Source organism: Haliotis asinina, chromosome 13 (genome assembly GCF_037392515.1).
Source record: "Haliotis asinina isolate JCU_RB_2024 chromosome 13, JCU_Hal_asi_v2, whole genome shotgun sequence".
Classification (NCBI taxonomy): domain Eukaryota; kingdom Metazoa; phylum Mollusca; class Gastropoda; order Lepetellida; family Haliotidae; genus Haliotis; species Haliotis asinina.
Window position 1 is genome coordinate 30,253,292 of NC_090292.1, and position 21,955 is coordinate 30,275,246.

Here is a 21,955-nt window from a genome sequence, read left to right on the forward strand (position 1 = left end):
TTTTTTTTTGCTGTATCCATGGACACGTGACTTGGGCTGTGACTTTGAGGATGTCATGTTGCTCAGAGCAGATCTCCTAAACTATACATGTTAAATTCATCAAACTTAGAAATTAAGAAAAAAAATCGAAGCAAAAAGTAAATACTCGAAATTTCAAGTTTTTGAAAGAAACTTGAAGTAACGAGAAAATACTCGAAATAACGAGAAATTATTCGAAGCAACGAAAAAATATTTGAAATAACGAGAAAATACTCGAAGCAACGAGTACATAATCGAAGTAACGAGAACTGTCTTTAAAAAAATATTTTATGCTACAAAATTGGCAGCATTAGGTTTTCGTACCTTCTAGCAATAACAAGATAAAACAACCTTCTGTGGCAAGAGGACAAGACAAAACAATTAAACCAAGTAAAATGGGCAGGGCGCCAGTCCATAAAGCTGTGAATGGGTTGTACAATCCTCCGGGAGTTGAGTTTGACGTGTCTGATAAATACAGCTTTGCAAGAAGCTATGTGATATTTCATGTATATGATCTTATCATCAGCATAACAATCTACAACCGGACATATTGCCACAGACGATCAAAATATGGAATGTCTGGGAATAACTAGAAATGACAATTTCACATCAAAACCTGACTGACATACATATTCATTCTGTACTGCCCCACAAAGCCTCAAAGGTTTGAAACTGCCTCTGATCACCGAGCAGAAAATGGTACCCAGTGGGATAAGACATCTGACTATTAAAATTCTAGGCTGGCTGGGCTGCTGGAGTGATAATGCCCACCATCCTGCATGTGCTTTGATAACGTATCTGCAGTGAGAATGTTCTTGTGGTAAGAATGTTCCTGTAGTCAGAATGTCCCTGCAGTGAGAACGTGCCTGTGATGAGAATGTCCCTGCGGTGAGATTGTTCCTGCAGTTAGAATGTTGCTGCAGTGAGAATGTCCCTACGGTGAGAATGTCCCTGCAGTGAGAATGTTCCTGTGGTGAGTATGTTCCTGAGGTGAAAATGTTCCTGCAGTGAGATCGTGCCTGCAATGAAAATGTCCCTGCAGTTAGAATGTTTCTGCAGTGAGAATGTCCCTGTGGTGAGAATGTTCCTACAGTGAGAATGTTCCTGTGGTGAGACACACCCTGCACAGAGAACGTGCCTGTGGTGAGTATGTTCCTGTGGTGAGATTGTTCCTGAGTTGAAAATGTTTCCTGCTTTGAGAATGTTCCTGCAGTGAGAATGTCCCTGCAGTGAGAACGTACCCATGTTGTGAGTATGTTCCTGTGGTGAGAATGTCCCTGTGGCGACATTGTTCCTGCAGTAAGAATGTTCCTGCGGTGAGACCGTGCCTGCAGTAAGAATGTCCCTGCAGTGAGAATGTTCCTGTGAAGAGAATGTTCCTGTTGTGAGAATGTTCCTGCAGTCAGAATGTTCCAGCAGTGAGAATGTTCCTGCGGTATATATGTGCCCATGGTATTATTATCATTATTTAGTCCTCTTGGGTGAGCCCTTTCACATAACAGTATTCCATACAGAATAGACCAAATCACAACCAAAGCAATGTTATTTTGGAATGATATCATGATAACAACCATATGCTCACAGAATCAACAAGTGCAATACATAAACATGTTTTTAAATGACAAATTAATTACATAAAAACTCTTGAACAATGGAGATATTGGAAGAATATTCGTTTACCTTATATCCCATCTACAACATTCAAGATGGTTGTAAAAGCCATACATTGACATTAAGTTACAGTTATCTTAGCGCTAAGAGAGCGCTAAATTGTTAAAATATTTACTAACTGGTTAAAAAGTACCAAGTAGATTGGATCCTTGGGAATAACGCCCATTTAATACCTGAATATCTGACAAAACCATTTGCCATAAAGGCACAATAGTATTAGTAGTGAATATGATATGTACGGATCACTCAAAATATACTCATGAAAACAAGTAATAATACAAATAATAATACATATGAAACTACAAGTGTTGCTTTATTCTTTTCCAGGTGTCTTCATAAGGTGAGATTATGGAAATAAATAAAGGGATACTTGTACTTTCGTGTGTTCCCTTATTTGTTTCTTTGGGTATACTTAACACCAGGTGTTCACACAAAACCTAATGCAGTTCTTATCACACCTGTTACTCACATAATGAATGAGTGAGTGACTTTAGTTTTACACCTCGCTCACTGATCGAAATTAACACTTTTAGGTAATAAATTTGCTATTCAAAATCTTATTTTGTATTTGTACAGCTTATATTTGTCAGTGACACAGCTTAGATTAATCAGTTAACCAGCATTTTCAAAGGACAGATCTCCACATGTGCACTTCATCTGTAAACTTACCGATAACGGTATTCTACGTTCCCCCAAAATGCTCATCGGAGCTTTTGTTGGTCACTAATAGCTGTGACCGAGAACCCGTCAACTCAGTATGAATACACATCAGTTGGACTGAGTTTTCATCTTCATGCCCGTTTCGGCTTAAACAGGACCCAGTCGTAAACATAGCCACGAGAGGGGTACGAGACGCCATCTGGCTTGGTGGAATGACATGAGTAGTTACGAATGCATCTAAAACATTGCATCTGTAGTTTAAAAATCGACTGCTTATAGTGAGTTGGTCAAGGAAAATTTTGAATGCCACTGTTAAGCCGGAATACCAGCTTACACTCTGACTCCGAACCGACCAGTTCTTGTTATACTCACTTATGCCAAGAGCCAGGCAGGGACCAACAAGTACCATATTTTAACGTTTTTTGGTATGATGCAGCCAGGGATTGAACCTGTGACCTTTCGCTCTCCGGGTGAATGCTCTAACCACTACACCACGGAGGTGGTCACTTTAGAATGGGAGACAAGAGAGAGGGCAATCTTACCAGTGTATGAAACTCCCAAAATACCCGGTAAGGAGACTCGGCTGATGACTGAAAAATGTTGCTAGTTCTATTAACATGTAACCAGCTCTGTATTCAACATAGGAAACTGAGATTAGGTGTTAAAATAATGTAAGCAATGAATTGATGTGTGATTATTACACACTATCAGAAAACAAAACTGTTCATTGGCTCAAAGCATACACTAGACCAATCACATTTAGTGTTACATAACTGAGTAGGCTCATCTGTGGAAGTCATGGTGTGATTGATCATGAACTATACAGGACATCATCTGGTTACCACATTTGTAAATTATTTTTTAAATTTTTCCCGTAGTCAATAAATTGCTCAAACATATACCCTTGGAAAATATATTGACCAACAGGGCTGGCTATAAAATAAAGTTGTTAGCCCGCCATGTAACTAGCAAGCAGCAGGCCGCCGGGCAGACGCCATTTCATGCACTGATCTTACCTACATGGAACCTTCCACCCCATTTTCAGGTGATGAAAGGAGGGGGAGAAACTGGCCGAAACTTTAACATGGTAAGAACTGAACAAGGGGTGTTTCTGTCTTTTACATCCGTTATGAAGGGCAAGTGGTTCCTGGTGAGAAAGTTTGGACTGGTCCAAGCTGGGTCCAAGACTGTTTCTCTGTACTAAGAACTGAACGAAATGATCCTTGTTTGAATCTCAGAATTTAATTTGAAGGGTGATCTCTTGGTATTGGGTGATCTTTTTTATCTGTGTGAGTATGGTTTTATGCCACATTTAGCAGTATTGCATTGAGATCATTTCTCATTCTTTGAGCACATGTCTGCATAAAAAATTGAAATATTATGACCATTATCATGATTATTATGAACACAGAAACAAAGAGATTAAAATATCTTCAAATGCGATGTAACTCGATCATTTTTAGATGAGGGAATGTCTGTGATTCATTTAAATATTTCACAACACATAATTCCACCCTTTCCATGGAATTTCAACCATTTCTATCTGATCACAACAATTCCATGAAATTTCTGCTAATGAAACATTGGCGCGTCTTTTGTATGAACGATCGTCTCATTTGGCTTCAACAGATTCATGTTCACATAATGCAGCTCATAGCAACACGATCTCAACTTCTTTGTATGGATGGACTTATATTCTCCAAATGGATTTTTCCTGTAATTAAATTTCCGGAAATTATGCTGCTCCAATTTCCGCAAAATTTGGTACATTCTAACAAAGTCTTCAGTTCCAGTTGGTAAATCAATCTTGGAAACTTTGAATAGTTCTCGGGAATGCATTTCAAATCCAATCTGTTTGACTTTCCTGAGAGATCCTTCTTCCAACATTGATTCTATCACCTTCCATTCTGAATACTCGATGTCGAACTTCAGATAGTTGATGTATGTCTGAAAAAAACAAAACAAAAAAATTTTCCAGTTTGTTTATTTGTTGTTGAGTTTTTTACCAAGAAAACGAGTATAGTGTCCATTGAACTTCATTCCACTGAGGAGCCATGAAGATCTGGGGTAGATCAGATCTTCAGCAACCCATGCTTGCCACAAAAGGTGATAATGCTTGACGTAAGAGGCGACGAACGGGATGGGGTGGTCAGGCTTGCTGACTTGGATGACACATTTCATAGGTTACGCAGATCAATGCTCATGCTGTTGACCACTGGATTGACTGATATAGCTGGAATATTGTGGAGTGCAGCATAAAACTAAACTCACGCCTATCACTCATTCCACAGAAAACAGAGCTGAAAAGACAAATCTTTTGTTTGTATGTTCTTTGCACTCAGTAAAATTCAAGCTATATGGCGGTGTCTGTAAATAATCGAGTCTGGAAGTGGTAAACCAGTGATCAACAGCATGAGCACACAACTGGCATGTGTAAAATAAGTCAGCGAGTCTGAAACATCCAATCCTATTACCTATTACCGTAACTGAATCTGACAACAAGTATGGGTGTCTGAAGACCAATTCTAACCCAGTTCTATAATTAATGTTATCAAATAGTACATTATCAACTGGTTGGCTTAATATGCTTTTCTAGCTCTTAGGAATCTACCATGAGCCTGTATTTGAGGGTCCTTGGGAATTACACTCTTAATTTTCAGGGGTCCTGGACAACAAGATGCGGGTCCAAGACACTAAGTATTATCATTAATACTGTTATTGCATGGTGTATCAAGATAATCACATTAATTGTTAAAGTAATTAAATTGCAAAAAACACCATAGCCCAGCTTATTAGTATTGAGTAATAAGTAATTGTTACTTGACTGGAAATTTTACAAATGTATTTGGACTATTTCTGCATCCCTGTGGATGGCACTAATAAAATTTGTTGCATCCACTGTCCAGTTTTAGTGCATACGATACAGGGATTTGCACACAGGTCGGACCCTGGGTCAGAAGAGCTATGATCCCTGACACTGTCACCAGAAGAGGATGTGACAGATGTTGTACTTGATGCCATGGACAGTACGCCCACAGATTTATGGACTACACTGTGACAACTTGGGTTGATGTTAGTGCACGAGTACCCATCCTTCTGTGGAGTCATCATTGCAATGTTGGGCTGCGAATGTACAATAATCTTAACCTCTGAACAAGACCCTGACACATCCATCATCACTTTGTTCAGCTGATCAAGCAGATTTAGAAGTGTGAAGACCCTTACACATCCATCATCACTTTGTTCAGCTGATCAAGCAGATTTAGAAGTGTGAAGACCCTTACACATCCATCATCACTTTGTTCAGCTGATCAAGCAGATTTAGAAGTGTGAAGACCCTGACACATCCATCATCACTTTGTTCAGCTGATCAAGCAGATTTAGAAGTGTGAATGTGCCAAGATAATTTTGCAAGCAATTGGGTATTTACTCTAATGTCTGTTTATCTAGAAGTAATTGCATTTTTCAGGAGTAACTCGCATTTTGTATACTCCCACTAGTTAAAAGAATTGAGTACTTCTACACAGACATTCTTACCCTTATTGGATACTTAGCTCTTCTAAATATGCAAACATAAATGCAGCTCAATAGACTAAATGTTTATAGTAATTGTCATATTGCCAAACATTTGGCAGCCATTTCTAAACGCTACACATGGAAGTCATGTGACTCTTAGAGTAAACTCCGGACAGAGGCTATGGCTATAATAGTATATGTATACAGGCATCGCCTACCATTAGCTAACGCTGTTCCAGAGTTTGTGCGCCATGACAAATCACCCAAGCCAGTTTGGTTCATTGAGTAAAATACACAAGGTATTATAGACCTATTGGGTTTCCAGTGAATCTGATGCGTTTTTTGTGCTCCCAAATACTTAATTGATTGAGTAAATGTGATTTTTATTGAGTAAAATACACAAATACACGCCTCATCTGGAGCTATGAGTCAACCATACCATATGTTGTTTTGACTCATATGACTGACTAATGGGACGTATAACTAATGGGTGGACATCTACACAGAGCATGCACGTTCTTACATCATGAACTGAATTTAATGACTCAAAGTTAAAATCCCCATTTTCAAGAGGCATCCCTATTTATTGACCTTTCTTGAATTTACAAGATACACATATTCCTGAAAGATATGGCATGATGGTTTTGCTGGCTAGTGATCCAGCGAGGTTGGTGTCGAACCTACCAGTAACTAGTTGTGAAAACCTTCAGAGTCAACTTTGTGTACAGACTCTTTCAGTGTTGTCACAACCCCTAGTGTACAGTACACAACAATGTGCACTTAAAAGAACCCACAAAACAGTTGGTATATGATGAGATGGTGGCCATATGAATACATGCAAACTAATAGTTGCGTGTATAGCAACATGCAGTAAACTTGGACAAAGTACTGTGACTGTGCCCAAGTCCATCCAGCTGTGACTAGGTGCCTCGTAAGGATGAGAAAGCTGCAATAACTTGTGCACCTAGTGGCAGCAAGAGCTGTATGCTCCCATGGGAGTTGAGACTGACAAAACAATGTGTCATTGAAATTGATGTCCAATGATCGAGGAAAAAATATTCCTTTGTAATGTGGTAGGGTTAACTAATGATGGATTGTTTAATCCTCCTCACAGGGGGAGGAGTTTGTTACGTGTGTGTATTTTCTGCATATTTTGTTATTAATTAAGTAATAATTATAATTGGGTCAAAACGTTTAGTGTTTTAAATAATAATCATGATGGGTCACATTAGGTGGTCAGCATTTTTAAGATTTTGGTAGCAGGCTGTCCGGAAATTATCTGCGCTTGGTTTTCTATTTGTTACTTCCGAGAGACTGCTAGAGATTTCTACAGTGTTGGCGATGGTCGTATGTGCCCAAACTTTCGGGAAATGACTGAGTACAAATATAAAGGCTAGTTGCCGTGTTGAGGGGGGACACATCACTGGAGCAGCATCGTAAATTGCTGCTAACGTTTGATCTACATTAACCGTTGTCAGACCGATCGCTGTGTTAGTAGACTTTTTTCCTGGTTTTACTTTTTATAAGTAAGACGTCTTCCCAGGTTTTACTTTTAGTTTACAAGCAGTTTATGTTCATGATATATTAGTCATTACTTTAACGCAGCAGTTACACATATCTGCAATAACAGCCTGGATAGGAAAATCTGAAAATGATGCCAATCAATTTTTTTTTGATGATTGTTTGCTGGTAATAAAGCAATCATCGATTGTGAGGTTTCATCCAGTTCCAAGCATTACTTTTCCCTAACTCTATATTAACATGAACATTCAAATTCAGATGATATGTGAATGTTTGAAATAAAATGAAAAATATCATGAAAGATCAACTCTAATGTGCAAATGTTTTTCTTAGCAGGAATGGATTCATATCTATTAGGTTACTAAGCACACGCTCTATCTCAGGGCCACTGGGCCGGCAAAGATGCCAGGGTTGAATTATCTATTAGGCCTACTGTCATTACATTGACTTAACTAGCGCTTCAGTTACTGTTATGTAGCTTCAGTACATGATCATCTGATAATCCATGTTGGACAGGTCATCGGGTGGACAGAAGTAAGACCTCGAGCACTACTTCCAGTCCACCTTCTCGTTTTGGGCATTACTTTCCCAACCATAATCTCAGAGTCGTGCTTTATCCAAAATATCTAATATGTAAAACCTTGGCAGTGAAAATCAAACAGGCATGCATATATATTACAGTAAGTAATGTCTTTGAAGAAGTGAGCACTTACATTCTGGTGTTTATTGTCTTTGAGGAACTGGCCGAGTGTCTTCATCTGCCAACCTGCAGGAGTTTCAAAGTTCTTGGGTGCAATGCCGAGCTCACGGAACTGTATCAAGGCACTGCGGTTGTGGTCACGGGTATTGATGCTGAAAAACATCATGCATAGTCTCCCTTGACATCATCATCATCATCATCATCATCATCATCATCATCATCATCATCATCATTACCATCATCATCATCATCATCATCATCATCATCATCATCATCATTACCACCACCACCACCACCACCATCATCATCATCATCATCATCATCATCATCATCATCATCATCATCATCATCATCATCATCATCATTATCATCATCATCATCATCATCATCATCATCATCATCATCATCATCATCATCATCATCACTGCATAGTTATTACCTGGGATCATAAGCCAGCACTCGACACCCATATATCTTAGAGACAGCATCATCAAACTGCCAGTCTGTGCCAATACTGGAAGAGAAGAGAAAATCAGAATATCAGTATCATTAGAAACAGAAATTTTCAACTGCTCTTTAATGTCCACAGAATCTTGTAGATTTACAAAATGAGCAAATGATGCAATATGGTTTGCTGTATATAGAACTATTTCCAAATGAACACTCAAAAGTCTTTCTACTTAAAAAAACAAAAAAACTTGAGAGACAAGGCTAAACACAGGTTGATCAAGACAGTGGGTGTGGGTGTGCATACACCTCTTCTCCCCAAACACCCTTCCCCACACCCAAATCCTTGCACCCCTTTCTCCAAATCCTGGACCCGCCTCTACAACCTATCAAAATGTCCGTCTCTCAAATGTTTTCAGGAAGCATATCTCTTATATTAAGAGCAAACCATTGATCCAGGGTGACTTTCAAAACTGTAGACAAGATTACTTCTACTGTCCAAACACAGTCCTCACAGTACAGATTACTGTAATGACATTTAGTTCCATCTGAGCAAGGATTAGTTCTATTTTACTGATAATAAGGGCATAAACAGAAATTATTTCTAACAACTGTTACTTGACAAAGTGAGTGTAGGGCAACATTAGACTTTGAGATAACTAATCACAAGCTGTAATGCATACTTAATATATACAAACTGAGCAGGAATCCAGATAATTATTTGATTTGAGGGTATTTCACTCTTTAAAACATAAATTGAGGAGTAAAATACCACGTGGAAATAAAGGCGTTAGCAGATTTTACATAAATTCCGTCCTCTGACATATTCTCACTCACAACTCAATCAAGCTAAAGCAGGACTAATTTATTTCTTGTTTAATAAGATTATTGTTCTCAGAAAACTTTAAGGCAAGAGGGAAAGTAATCGGAAAAATTAAATCACCATTCAAGGTAGTATTTCTTCAAAATGCTTCAAGTATTTCACTTTGGGCAATGTACGAAGTGCATATGGGGCAAAATACTATCTAAAAACTAAGAATTATATTTTTGGAGTGGGGAAAATTAATTTTTATTTTTTTCTTATTTTTTAAAAAATATGACAAGCGGATTCATAAAACAAGAAATAAAATTGGTCTGGCCCAAGGTGTTCATAAAAATTTGTGTTTCATTTCCACTGAAGAGGGCACAGTCACTAACTCACCCAGAGGAGTACACAAGATAGGGTTTAAGTAGTCCCCTCTTAGGAGATACACAGATGTTCTAACTCCACTAATTCACCCTGATGACAATACAAGGCTGTACTAGACACATGGAAGGGGATACACAGACCTTCTAGCCCCACTAACTCATCTAAATGAGTACACAATACAAGGCTGTACCAGACCCTGGGAGGAGATACACAGACCTTCTTGCCCCACTAACTCACCCAAATGAGTACACAATACAAGACTGTACCAGACCCATGGGAGGAGATACACAAACCTTCTAGCCCCACTAACTCACCTAAATGAGTACACAATACAAGGCTGTACCAGACCCATGGGAGGAGATACACAGACCTTCTTGCCCCACTAACTCACCCAAATGAGTACACAATACAAGGCTGTACCAGACCCATGGGAGGAGATACACAGACCTTCTTGCCCCACTAACTCACCCAAATGAGTACACAATACAAGGCTGTACCAGACCCATGGGAGGAGATACACAGACCTTCTTGCCCCACTAACTCACCCAAATGAGTACACAATACAAGACTGTACCAGACCCATGGGAGGAGATACACAGACCTTCTTTACCCACTAACTCACCCAAATGAGTACACAATACAAGGCTGTACCAGACCCATGGAAGGGGATACACAGACCTTCTTGCCCCACTAACTCACCCAAATGAGTACACAATACAAGGCTGTACCAGACCCATGGAAGGGGATACACAGACCTTCTTGCCAAACTAACTCACCCAAATGAGTACACAATACAAGGCTGTACCAGACCCATGGGAGGATATACACAGACCTTCTTGCCCCACTAACTCACCCAAATGAGTACACAATACAAGGCTGTACCAGACCCATGGGAGAAGATACACAGACCTTCTAGCCCCGCTAACTCACCCAAATGAGTACACAATACAAGGCTGTACCAGACCCATGGGAGGAGATACACAGACCTTCTAGCCCCACTAACTCACCCAAATGAGTACACAATACAAGGCTGTACCAGACCCATGGGAGGAGATACACAGACCTTCTAGCCCCACTAACTCACCCAAATGAGTACACAATACAAGGCTGTACCAGACCCATGGGAGGAGATACACAGACCTTCTTGCCCCAGTAACTCACCCAAATGAGTACACAATACAAGGCTGTACCAGACCCATGGGAGGAGACATGCAGACATTCCAACCTCCATCATGCTGGTGTCCTAGACGCTGGTCGTTGTTACACTTCACGTCTTTGTTCTCCAGAAACCTGCAACCCCAAACACTGATGTCACTATCACATGATATCATCACTGTCATCACTGCTCATAAAAAATGTGTTAATATTTAAGAGCTCCTGAAAGTCCTCAGACAAAATCAACAGGTCCAAAAGCAGTTTTTTCTAATCTGTTTCAGACCCTCTAACATTTCATCAGTTAAAATCAGTAAACTTAAAAATAAATTAAAAAACCTGAATTCTTTTGTTAAATAAAAATTGTAAATAAAGAGATCTAATTAAACCTGGGTTGAGTTAGATTTGGTAGGTGGGCTCTTATTTTTTCAAATACCTGAAAAAAAAAACATTTCAACATTAATTTCTGACTTTAGTGAAAGAGGAGTTAAATGTTTCACTGTGACAAATTATCTCCCCTTTGACCATCAACGATGCCCACTGCATAATGTGCAAGCCAAGGAGACGATCCACACAACATACTTGAAGAAGTACTCCTCAGCCTCCGAATCTGACATGTCAGAGGACACCAGGATAGGGGGCATCTCTTTCACATGGATCTGAGGCACCAGGATGGGGATCGGTTTTAGCGGCTGAAACAGACCCAGGAGACAATCTCAGCATCATGAGGCAACAGGCAGACAAAATACTATATGCCAGAGTACAGACACAGATAGCATCAACAAAACACAACATTTTCTACATCCCCTATAAATGCACTATTGAGTGAATGAGCGAGTGAGTTTAGCTTCTAGCAATATTCCAGCCATCCTCGATATCTCCAGGGTATTTGTTCTGATAATTCTCCATTATAGTGGATGTATTCCAGCAATCAGGCCAGAAATCATGTTCCCATGCAGGGGAATCAAAAACTGGTCTTCAGCGTGACAAACAAATGCTCTTAGCACTAGCAGTCTGCGAAATGGCCACTGGCTAGTAAAAACCAGTTGGGTCAATAAGCCTCCACGATCACTGGCCTGAATAGAGTCATTTTGTAAACATACCACTTTCTCTGACTCTGACAATAATAATACATAAATCATGCACGATTATTGATTGATAAAAATGTTCATCACAGCTTAATGATGAAACCCATCGTGGCAACAATACCTTATTGTAATCGTTTGCTTAGTTTCTGCCTTCAAATTTCAGACATAGCAAGTCTGACTGGTTAGCAAGATTTGGAAACACTGACCGCACTGACCACTACTGTATCCTATGGTCCCTAGTGCACATGTGGACATTCATCGCGATTAAGTAAGCATATCCAACATGACACTGGCCACCACCTACCACAGTCTGACAAGAAAGTGTCCCCATGAGTTACAAAATCTATCAGTTTAGAAAGGTAGTTAATAAAATAAAAAATATTACGAGGCAACACGTTCATGAATAACTTATACCCAAACACCATTTCAGTTAACAAACATTTATCGATGCCCTGTTTCTTTACAAATATCAGTCGACATACCTTCTCTGTGCGCTTCGGTAATCCAATTGGCCATATGTCAATATCATCTTTTTGTCGATGTTTGCCTGGTGTATTCTCCTGTCGCCCGAGGAGGATGTAGTACACCCCTACAAACACTACTGCCCCAAACAGGAGGTAAATCAGCAAACGGCGCCGCCGCCGGACAAACATCCCTGAAACCACCACAGCCAGATCTCTTCACTTTAAGCTTTACTGAAATATAAGTGAGAAAATGACAGGGGATTCATGATGCTTAATACAGTCTGGTATCATTGAGATCCATAAACCAGTTTATGATACCTTAAAGGTGGGGCACGGTGAGAGAGCTGGCTAAAGCACCTGGCTAGTGATCCAGTGAGGTTGTAGTGTCAGGATAGAGCCCATCTGTGACCTGGTGTAAAAACCTTGGAGTCAGCTTTGTGTGCAGACTCTTTCAGCATCAGCACTTTTCGTTACACTCCACTACTGAGTCTAACAAAACCTTTTGGGAGGTCACATCAGGTAACCTTTGAGACTGACCAATCAGAACACAGTTTACCAAATCGTGAAAGTGGACATTCACACGTACCTTTTGAACTTTTTATCTCGAAAAGGTTCCGAATGCTGTTTAGCATACGATCACTACCAGGTGATGCACATGGCGCATGTTACAGCCATGACAATGGTGAGTAAACAGTCACTGAAAATTGTGTTTCTGGCAAAATTCAAGGATGTCATCTTGTGGAAATATTAGCTACTGGTAACCATGTCAACAGAAACCTCAAAGCGTGTATACTGCAGGTCAAATAACTGTGTTATATGCAGATTTGTGTTTGTGGAGAGATCTGTGTTGATCAGTGACCTGAACATCTTGTAAGTCCCCCCGATCCCTAAGTAGTAGACGTTGTGTGATTGGTTAAATCTATTAAACCGACTCACTATTGATTGGACGGTCATAGGTCGCTCAACGGTTACCTGGCGCAAGCTCTACTTGGGTTTGTTAGGCTCAGTAGTGGAGTGTAATGAATAACACTGAGACCAAGTTTACTTAGACTACTTTCAGTGTTGTCACAACCCCCAGTGTACAGTACACAACCCTGTGCAATTAAAAGAACCCACAATTCCGTTGGTATATGACCAGATGGTGGCCATATGAATATGTGCAAACACCTAGTTGCGGTTACAGCAACGTACAGTAAAACTGCTGTGACTATGTGCCGAAGACCACTCAGAAGTGAATTGAGCACTTCGCTAGGACGAGAGAGCCACAATAATACTCGGTGTATCTAGTGGCAGCAATAGATGGGCTTTGGTCTATTGAGAAATAAAGAAAGTTCATGGGTTTAAAAACAGTTATATAGCTTCCAAGTAGACAGTCACCTTTTCGTCAGAGATCAGCTGATCAGTGATGAACATCATGACATCGTTGTCATTAACATCTAACGAACATTTACCTTGTCCTTGTTGTGATCACCTTTTCTGCATTCGAATCGACCCCGCTTCCGCGTTGCAAAGTTCTCTCTCACTTCGCAAGAGCTATATAACGGGAAGTAACTCTTGAACGTGCAGACCACGTAGAATATTTTCACGAGACCCACCTTCTGACATGCAACGAAGCTCAACCGGAACTCTCATTCACGGCAACCACCTTGGTTTGATAATGAATGAAAAACGAGAAAACACTTTCTATTGAACAAGTTGCGAATATTTAAATGTGATTTCAACTTAGAGTTGAATGTGGATATCAAAACTGATTTTTTTTTTTTAAAAATGTGAAAAGAAGAAGATGATTATAAAGAGATCTCCTGAACATGGAGATTGTAAGAGTTTTTTTTATGACGTTAAAGGAAGTTATACGAGGAAATGTTTCAAGTTACTCAATGTTTCCCAATGTTTGGTGCGATTATTTCAATAATATGATCAGTCGGAAAGTTGAAAATGTTGATGTAAACGATTTTGATTGTTTTGTCTCCTAGAATATAATACGATTGCAATGATTTGCCTTTCACGGCATTCGTAACAACTCGTCTCTTTCCGTGACCTACGTCATCCGGCTTGGCGGAATGCTTTCACGGATGATCTTTCGCCAGGGGAAATAACCCCTCAATTTTTCAAGATGTCGGGAAATTTTACATGGTACTTTATTTGAAACGTCTTTTAATAGAGTCTTAAATACTGTCGATTTTCCAGAATCATGGGATTTAGATAATTATGCTTTTGTCTTTGGCAAAATTGTGTAGCCGTTCTGACCCAAACAATTATACAGGTATTACTATTCTGAATGCCACAGGTACAATGTTCACTATTGTTGTAGAAAACCGCCTTTAAATTTGATTAGATATAAACGATGTTTTTTTTTATCAGAATGTCAAGCTGGTTTCCGTAAAAAAAATTACTCAACAGCTGAAAATCTATTCATGTTGCAAGCATTGTGTTCAAAATATTTATGACTTTATCAATTACAAAAATATTTTTTATTGTTACGTTGATAGAAAGAAATCGTCATATGCACTGTTTACTAAAGATGGTCATTCGTCATTCGTAATATGTATTCTTCTGAAAAAGCTGGTGTTAAGACTTCGGAAATGGTAGAACAGAAGGGTTTTTCACTTCTAGTGGTGTGAGACAGGGTTGCATATTAGGCCCAGTTTTATTTATCCTTTTCATTAAGGAACTTGTAACAGAAGTATATAAAGAATGTAGTTATGGTGTATTTGTGATATTGATGATTTAATGTTACTTCTCTTTGTTGAGGATGTTGTCATGTGTTCACATGCGGTTAATGTACAATTAAAAGTCTTCCTTCTGTAAGAGGTGGGTTGAGAAGTCCACTCATAAAAAAAGAGGGAAAAAAGACAAACGAAAAAGCAAAACAAACAAAAACCCAGAAACAAACAGACGTATCAAACGTTTATAGGATTAGTGATATGTTCTCGTCTATCATGTCAGTATCTTGCAAACAGTTAGCATATCAAGCCTCTAAAGGTGCAATTCCAGTACATGTATATACATTTTCCAAAAATTTGTAAGTGTCCCATTTTCTACAAAATGTTGTATTTGTGATGGTAAATGGACCAATTTTGTTGAATGGGACAGACACATGGGACACAAAACATAGTGAGGCAACATCGAAAGTCCAGTCATTTTGTTTTAAACGCTTATCACAGGTTGGGAAGTTTGCTTCAAATATGGTCACTCTAGGTAATACTGGGCGTTATCCCCTTTTCCTTCTCAGCCAAGTTAGAGTGGTTAAATATTGGTATAAATTACTGAAGATGGAAAGATAATGATATCCTCATCACTGCTATAATGTATTAAAACTCTTGATTATAACGATAGGATCATTTGTAACTGGGTTTCAAATGTTACATCTTTGCTGTTTGCTTGTGGGTATTCTTTTGTTTGGATTGGGCAAGACCTTGGGGATGAAGAGTTATTTGTATTTTTATTAAAACAAAGATTACAAGATATGTAATCTTGTTACTGGATCAATAGTATTTCATCTTCATCCTTCATTAATCTAATTAAACGTGCAAACTGAAAATGAGTTTTTATTGCAGATGAAGTTCATGTATTATTACTGCTTGACAAGAATTAGATGAGCTGATGACCTGATGACATGACCTGACAAATGACCCCATTTTGCATATATGGGAACGCACTTCATAACATTCCATTTACAACAAGAGGAAAACGGGTTGTCGTCTAAATATTGAAAAATATTCGTGAGAATCCTGTCGTGTGTGTTTTGCTGAACTAAATCGCTCTACAATACCTTTAAACAGTATCGGTATTGATTTCACGCCACGGCCAGAATGTTTTGAACGTGTTTTATCGCCAATCTACCTGTAGCAACCAAGTGTATTCGTCCAGATTACTTGCCCCGCCTGCTTGTCACAAACGCGTTCACTGCGCTGGCTCATCTAATACTTGTCAAGCAGTAGTAGATATAAAGACCACTTGTACAAAGCGATCTTAGCGCTACAATGGTTGTAATTCCCATTCTTCAACACAAGCTTAAGATAGCCGTAGCGCTAAGATCGCTTTGTGCAAGCGGGCCCTGAGAGACAAATATCTTCCACATATTAAACATGTCAATAAAAACAATATGTTAATGATAAATTCCTCTTGTTGCAGTATTGTTAAAGCATGTCTACATTGGTAGATCATTATTTCAGTGTATGCTCACGATATTATAAATACATTACATATTAAATTTAATATGGGTCATAAGGTATATTACCCAATAACGTGTCTGTCTGTCTGCCTGTCTGTCTGTCTGTCTGTCTGTCTGTCTGTCTGTCTGTCTGTCTGCCTGCCTGCCTGTCTCTGTCTGTCTGCCTGCATGCATGTCTGCCTGTCTGTCTTTCTGTCTGTCTGTCTATCTCTCTGCCTTCCTATCTGTCTGTCTGCCTGTCTGTCTCTCTGTCTCTCTGTCTGTCTGTCTGTCTGCCTGTCTGTCTGTCTCTCTGTCTGCCTACATGTTTGTCTGTCTGTCTGTCTGATATTTATTTTGATGTGTTCAGTCCGAATAAGTGGTTATGATCACTAACTATCCATTATGATGTGAAAAATAAGATATTTAAATATAATAGCGTGCATGTGTCAGCTTACATTAGATGTCAGGGGACCCGTGAAGGTCCCGGGGTAGAATAGGCCTTCAGCAACCCATGCTTGCCATAAAAGGCGACTGTGCTTGTCGTAAGAGGCGACTAACGGGATCGGGTGGTCAGGCTCACTGACTTGGTTGACACGTGTCATCGGTTCCCAATTGCGCAGATCGATGCTTATGTTGTTGATGACTGGATTGTCTGGTCCAGACTCGATTATTTACAGACCGCCACGATATAGATGGAATATTGCTGAGTGCGGCGCAAAACTAAACTCACTCACTCACTCACTAGATGTCATGGTGGAAGGGGTCTTAATCCTTTGTTCATCTCAACTGAGGTCCAGGCTCAATGGAAAACCGGGGCGGAGGGGTAGCCTAGTGGTTAAAGCGTTCACCCGTCTCACCGAAGATCCGAGTTCCATTCCCCAGATGGGTACAATGTGTGAAACCCATTTCTGGTGTTCCCCGCGGTGACATAGCTGGAAGCTTAAGATTGCTAAAAACTGTGTAAAACTAATCTCAGTCACTCAATGCGAAAGCGATCTCTCGTATACCTGCTTTGATATTGATCAATGCAGTTTTATACCGTATCTACGTAGCGTTTAAAAGTTAGACCTAACTGACACTAAATGTTAACCCATTACTTTATCACACTATACTTTCTGCTGAAAGACACGTCTATATTTGCACCATGAAAAACGTAATACACAACTTAGAAAACTTTAAAAGATTTTAAAAGACGTGCTCATGGTGAAAAAAATTATTTCCAAAAGAAACAATGTTTTCGATAAATTCTCAAAAACTGGTCTCCTCCATGCTCACTTTCTTATTTAGAATGACCAATGTTAAATACTGGTCTTCCATGTGCAGAATACCTACATATATATTTAATGAAGCCTGTATTGATGGGAACAATAAAAAGAAAATTGAAAATTAAAAACAAACAAACAAACAAAACAAAACAAAACAAACAACAACAACAGCAGATAAACACCACCCACAACCCCCTAAACCTAACTAAATTTAGTGATCCTTCCTACATCGTAATGAGTGAGATGATGTGCACTTAGCAATATTCCAGCTATGGACCAGACAATCCAGTGATCAACACTGCGCTGGTCCAACTTATCCTTGTTTGCCATTTATTTGCAGGTGACCGAGTTCTGACAACCCTATCTATTTAGTCACAATTTTAGGACCAGTTTGGCTTCACACATTGTGCCCATGTGGGGAACCGAACCCGGGTCTTCGGCGTGACAAGCGAACTCTTTAACCACTAGGCTAGCCCACCGCACCCTGAGGTTAATGAGTGAGTGAGTGAGTGAGTTTAGTTTTACGCCGCACTCCGAGTTTAATGAGGAAGCGTACCATGATGTATTGATCTGTATTGATCCCTAATGTCAGCCAATGAAATCCCAGTGCGTTTTGTAAAAGAAACATTTCTGAAAAAAGTTGTACTATTTTACGTTGATATTTACATTTATTATTGTATTTATATTTTCCCCCACCTGACTGACGTAAGGCGGTATGACAGCATCAGACTGTTTAAGTGTTGTAATTGTTTGGGTTTTTTTGAGTGTGTTGTTATTGTTTGTTTGTTGTTAAACACCGCATTGAACAGTACTCAATCTATATGGCGGAAGTCTGTAAATAAACGAGTATAGACCAGACATTCTAGAGATCAACAGCATGAGCACCGATCAACGCATATATGGGATACAATGGCATGTGCGAAACAAGTCAACGAGCCTGACCACCTCTTACGACAAGCATGGGATACTGAAGACCAAATCTAACATAGATCTTCACAGACTCATGTTCGAACACAAATAATTTTCACGAAACAAGTAATGGGGTATCGATAATGTCTAGCTATAGGTTTATTACGTTTCCAAAACTAAAAAATATAGGCCTACGCTTGTAAATGGTATCTAGGCACTTTGCTGTCTCCCAAACATCGTTAGTTGAACATTCTGTTGTCTGAATGCCCAGTTTCTGGTGCCCCCCACCCCACCACACACACCTGCTATACTGCAGGTGAATTTCATCTATGAATTACGCCGTTGCTAGACATCACTTGGCGAACGTGCAAACCACGCTTGACCCTCAAATGAGAAAATGCCTAACTCATGTTATGAACTGTTTGTTTAGCTTGAGTTTCGTGACTTATATGTTAGGTTGAATATCTTTCGGTTATTGACTTCGTGTTGCGCGAACACGTTGCCAAATGGTCGTAAAATGTTGAAAAAGGTGTCAAGGACTTAGCTCAGTCTAAGTACACTTAGGCTTATTCGTTACATGTATTAGTATTATTATCAGTATCATTCGTTACACTGCCGTACTGAGTATAAGCAATGTAACGAATAATACTGAGCCTAAGCTAAGTGTACTTAGACTAGGGCTTAGCTAACGCTCAGTCAGTGTGTGTGTGTATATATATAATGCTGAGAGAAACAGATCCTTCCTCTTAAATTACAAAGGAGTCAGGCGAGAAGTGGGATTGCAGAAAATAAGAAACACGATCGGCTTCATTTCGGGGTTTAGCATTGCAGGAGGTGATGGGCGGAAGGAAATATACTGTGATGCAGGTACCGTGAGCTGGTTTGTTGGTTTGGTGTTTAACTCAGTCAGCAATATTTTAGCTGTATGTCGGCGGTCTGTTACGCCCCCGTCAACAGAAGGCACGTCCCGGGCGGCATGGTTGGGTACTGAGATTTATTTTGCGCAAATTTGATATGAACGTGCTCAGCCATGCAATGGGCGCCAATGTAGCGGCCACAAAATTTCCAAATTTCCGTGTCCCGTGGTGGTTCAGAAGTCGGACGCATTGTCCAGACGCCCAAAGAGGTATTTGTGGGATGACTCCTACCCTGCTACATGAATAATGGCGTCTGGATCAGACAATCTAGTGATGAACATCATGCGCATCGATCTGGGTGGTGACAAGGCAAGACAAGAATGACTTGCTGAATTCCAATGAGAACTTGGATCTGCACGAGGTAAGACGAGACTGGGATGCTGAAGTACAGTCCGGATCTGCACGTAATAAGAAAGCCTGAGTGGTTCAAGACCAATTCTTACCCGTATCTGCACTTGATATCTGTGTGTGTCGTGATATGGAGGTTAGTATAGTCATCTCCAGAACCCATGCTTGTCGTAAGAAGCGACTAACAGGTTCGTATGGTGAACCTCGCTGACTTGTTTGACACATGTCATCAGTTCACAACTGCGCAGATCGATGCTCATACTGTTGATCACTGGATTGTCTGGTCCAGACTCGATTATTTACAGTCCGCCGCCATATAGCTGGAATATTGCTGAGTGTGGCATAAAACTAAGGTAACTCACTCACTCGTGTGTGGACAATTGAAACGCATTGTTATAACACCGACATGAGTGAGTGAGTTTAGTTTTACGCCGCCTATAAGCAATATTCAAGCAATTTCACCCGGGATATGTTAGGAATGGCCTTCACATATTGTACCCATGCTGGAAATCAAACCCAGGTCTTGGGGTGACGAGTGAACGTTTTAACCACTAGGCTACCCAACAGCCCCTTACATGTAGCAGGGAAGCAGGTTTCCTACCCCATAGGCACGGGGTCTGACCTTCGGTGTGGTACAAATGCCTGGATACAAGCCTGTGCTGTTCTACCAGCAGTGGTACCCAATCTTTAAAAATAGCGAAAATTGGCAAAATAATTATCGTTTGTTAAACAACTTTCTTATCCGAATGTCCACAATTACGAAACAAATCATCCGAGTTGGTCTATCGATTTCAAGTGACTATACAAAATCAGTTGGTGTCTTTTGCAGTTATTAGACTTTTGTGTTAGTGAGAAATTCATCGGTCTCAAATGAAATCATACCGAACAACAAGTATAGCGAAAACCATTTACACATCTACAATATGCTTCCATATATGGTACACAAGGCTCGAAAGAAAAGACAGAAAATTCGAAACCCGTTTTTGGAAGTGTACAAAGGTGCTCGTTTTGCCCATTTCAGCGGGTTGGAAACAAAGCGATGTTGCAGCTATATATTTATATGTAAATATTAAGTGAACAGATAGATATTTGCCTTATATTTATTTTAATTGAAGCGGATTCAGTTTAAAAATGTAAACAAACAAAAAGTATCAAAGTACAGGCTTGTGTACAGATGGAAGTCAATGATTTATGAAAATATTAGTTGTGAAGCTTTTGTTTAATAGAAAAATGCATGCATCATATGGAATGAGTGAGTGAGTGAGTTTAGTTTTAGCAATATTCCAGCTATGTCGCGAAGTCTGTAAATAGTCAAGTCTGGATCACACTTAGTTGCGCATTGATCTACGTAACTGGGACACGATGACGTGTATCAACCAACTCAGCAAGCTTGACCACCCGATCCCGTTAGTCGCCTCTTACAACAAGCATGAGTTGCTTAAATCTACCCCGGAATATCAAAGGCCATCCCAGCTAGGTGGGTTTTAGTATTGGTTACCTTTGCAAGGTAAAGTGTACTACTTGTGTGGCCTCGGATGCATCCTTCTGAGAAGAATACATGATTATTCGTAGCAATTTTCTGTCAGCACGTCCAGTTTAGACAATGAAAAATTACACTTGATGGGGCTGGTGTCGGTGTGGCGTGAGGAACGACAGGCAAATTTTTATTGTTCTTGTTCTTAGTCATATTTTAAAGTAAAGTAGCCGCCCATTACAAAGGGGACGGCGGGGTAGTCTAGTGGTAACACCGTTTGCTCGTCATGCTGGTTAAAAGCGACTATGCTTGTCGTAAGGGGCGACTAACGGGATCGGGTGGTCAGACTCACTGCCTTGGTTGACACATGTCATCGGTTCCCAGTTGTGCAGATCGATGCTCATGTTGTTGGTCACTGGATTGTCTGGTCTAGACTCGATTATTTACAGACCGCCGCCAT

The 21,955-nt window shown here is 39.9% G+C and overlaps 1 protein-coding gene across 3 annotated transcripts in view; it reads right to left on the minus strand.

Annotated features, from left to right (window-relative positions):
• Nucleotides 1–424: 424 nt before the first annotated feature.
• The window catches only part of LOC137259888 (probable methyltransferase-like protein 24), a 36,502-nt gene continuing 14,971 nt past the window's right edge, over nucleotides 425–21,955 (minus strand). Inside the window, exons 1-7 of one of the 3 annotated variants that reach the window (XM_067797528.1) lie at nucleotides 13,878–13,965; nucleotides 12,445–12,657; nucleotides 11,457–11,566; nucleotides 10,884–11,012; nucleotides 8,526–8,600; nucleotides 8,100–8,238; nucleotides 425–4,296 (exon numbers count right to left, since the gene is read on the minus strand). In XM_067797528.1, coding sequence (XP_067653629.1) covers nucleotides 3,922–4,296; nucleotides 8,100–8,238; nucleotides 8,526–8,600; nucleotides 10,884–11,012; nucleotides 11,457–11,566; nucleotides 12,445–12,615 — 999 coding nt within the window. In that variant the 5' untranslated portion in view covers nucleotides 12,616–12,657; nucleotides 13,878–13,965 and the 3' untranslated portion in view covers nucleotides 425–3,921. Of the gene's footprint in view, nucleotides 4,297–8,099; nucleotides 8,239–8,525; nucleotides 8,601–10,883; nucleotides 11,013–11,456; nucleotides 11,567–12,444; nucleotides 12,658–13,803; nucleotides 13,966–21,955 lie in introns of those variants that run through there. The other 2 variants (XM_067797529.1, XM_067797530.1) reach the window with 2 other exon arrangements.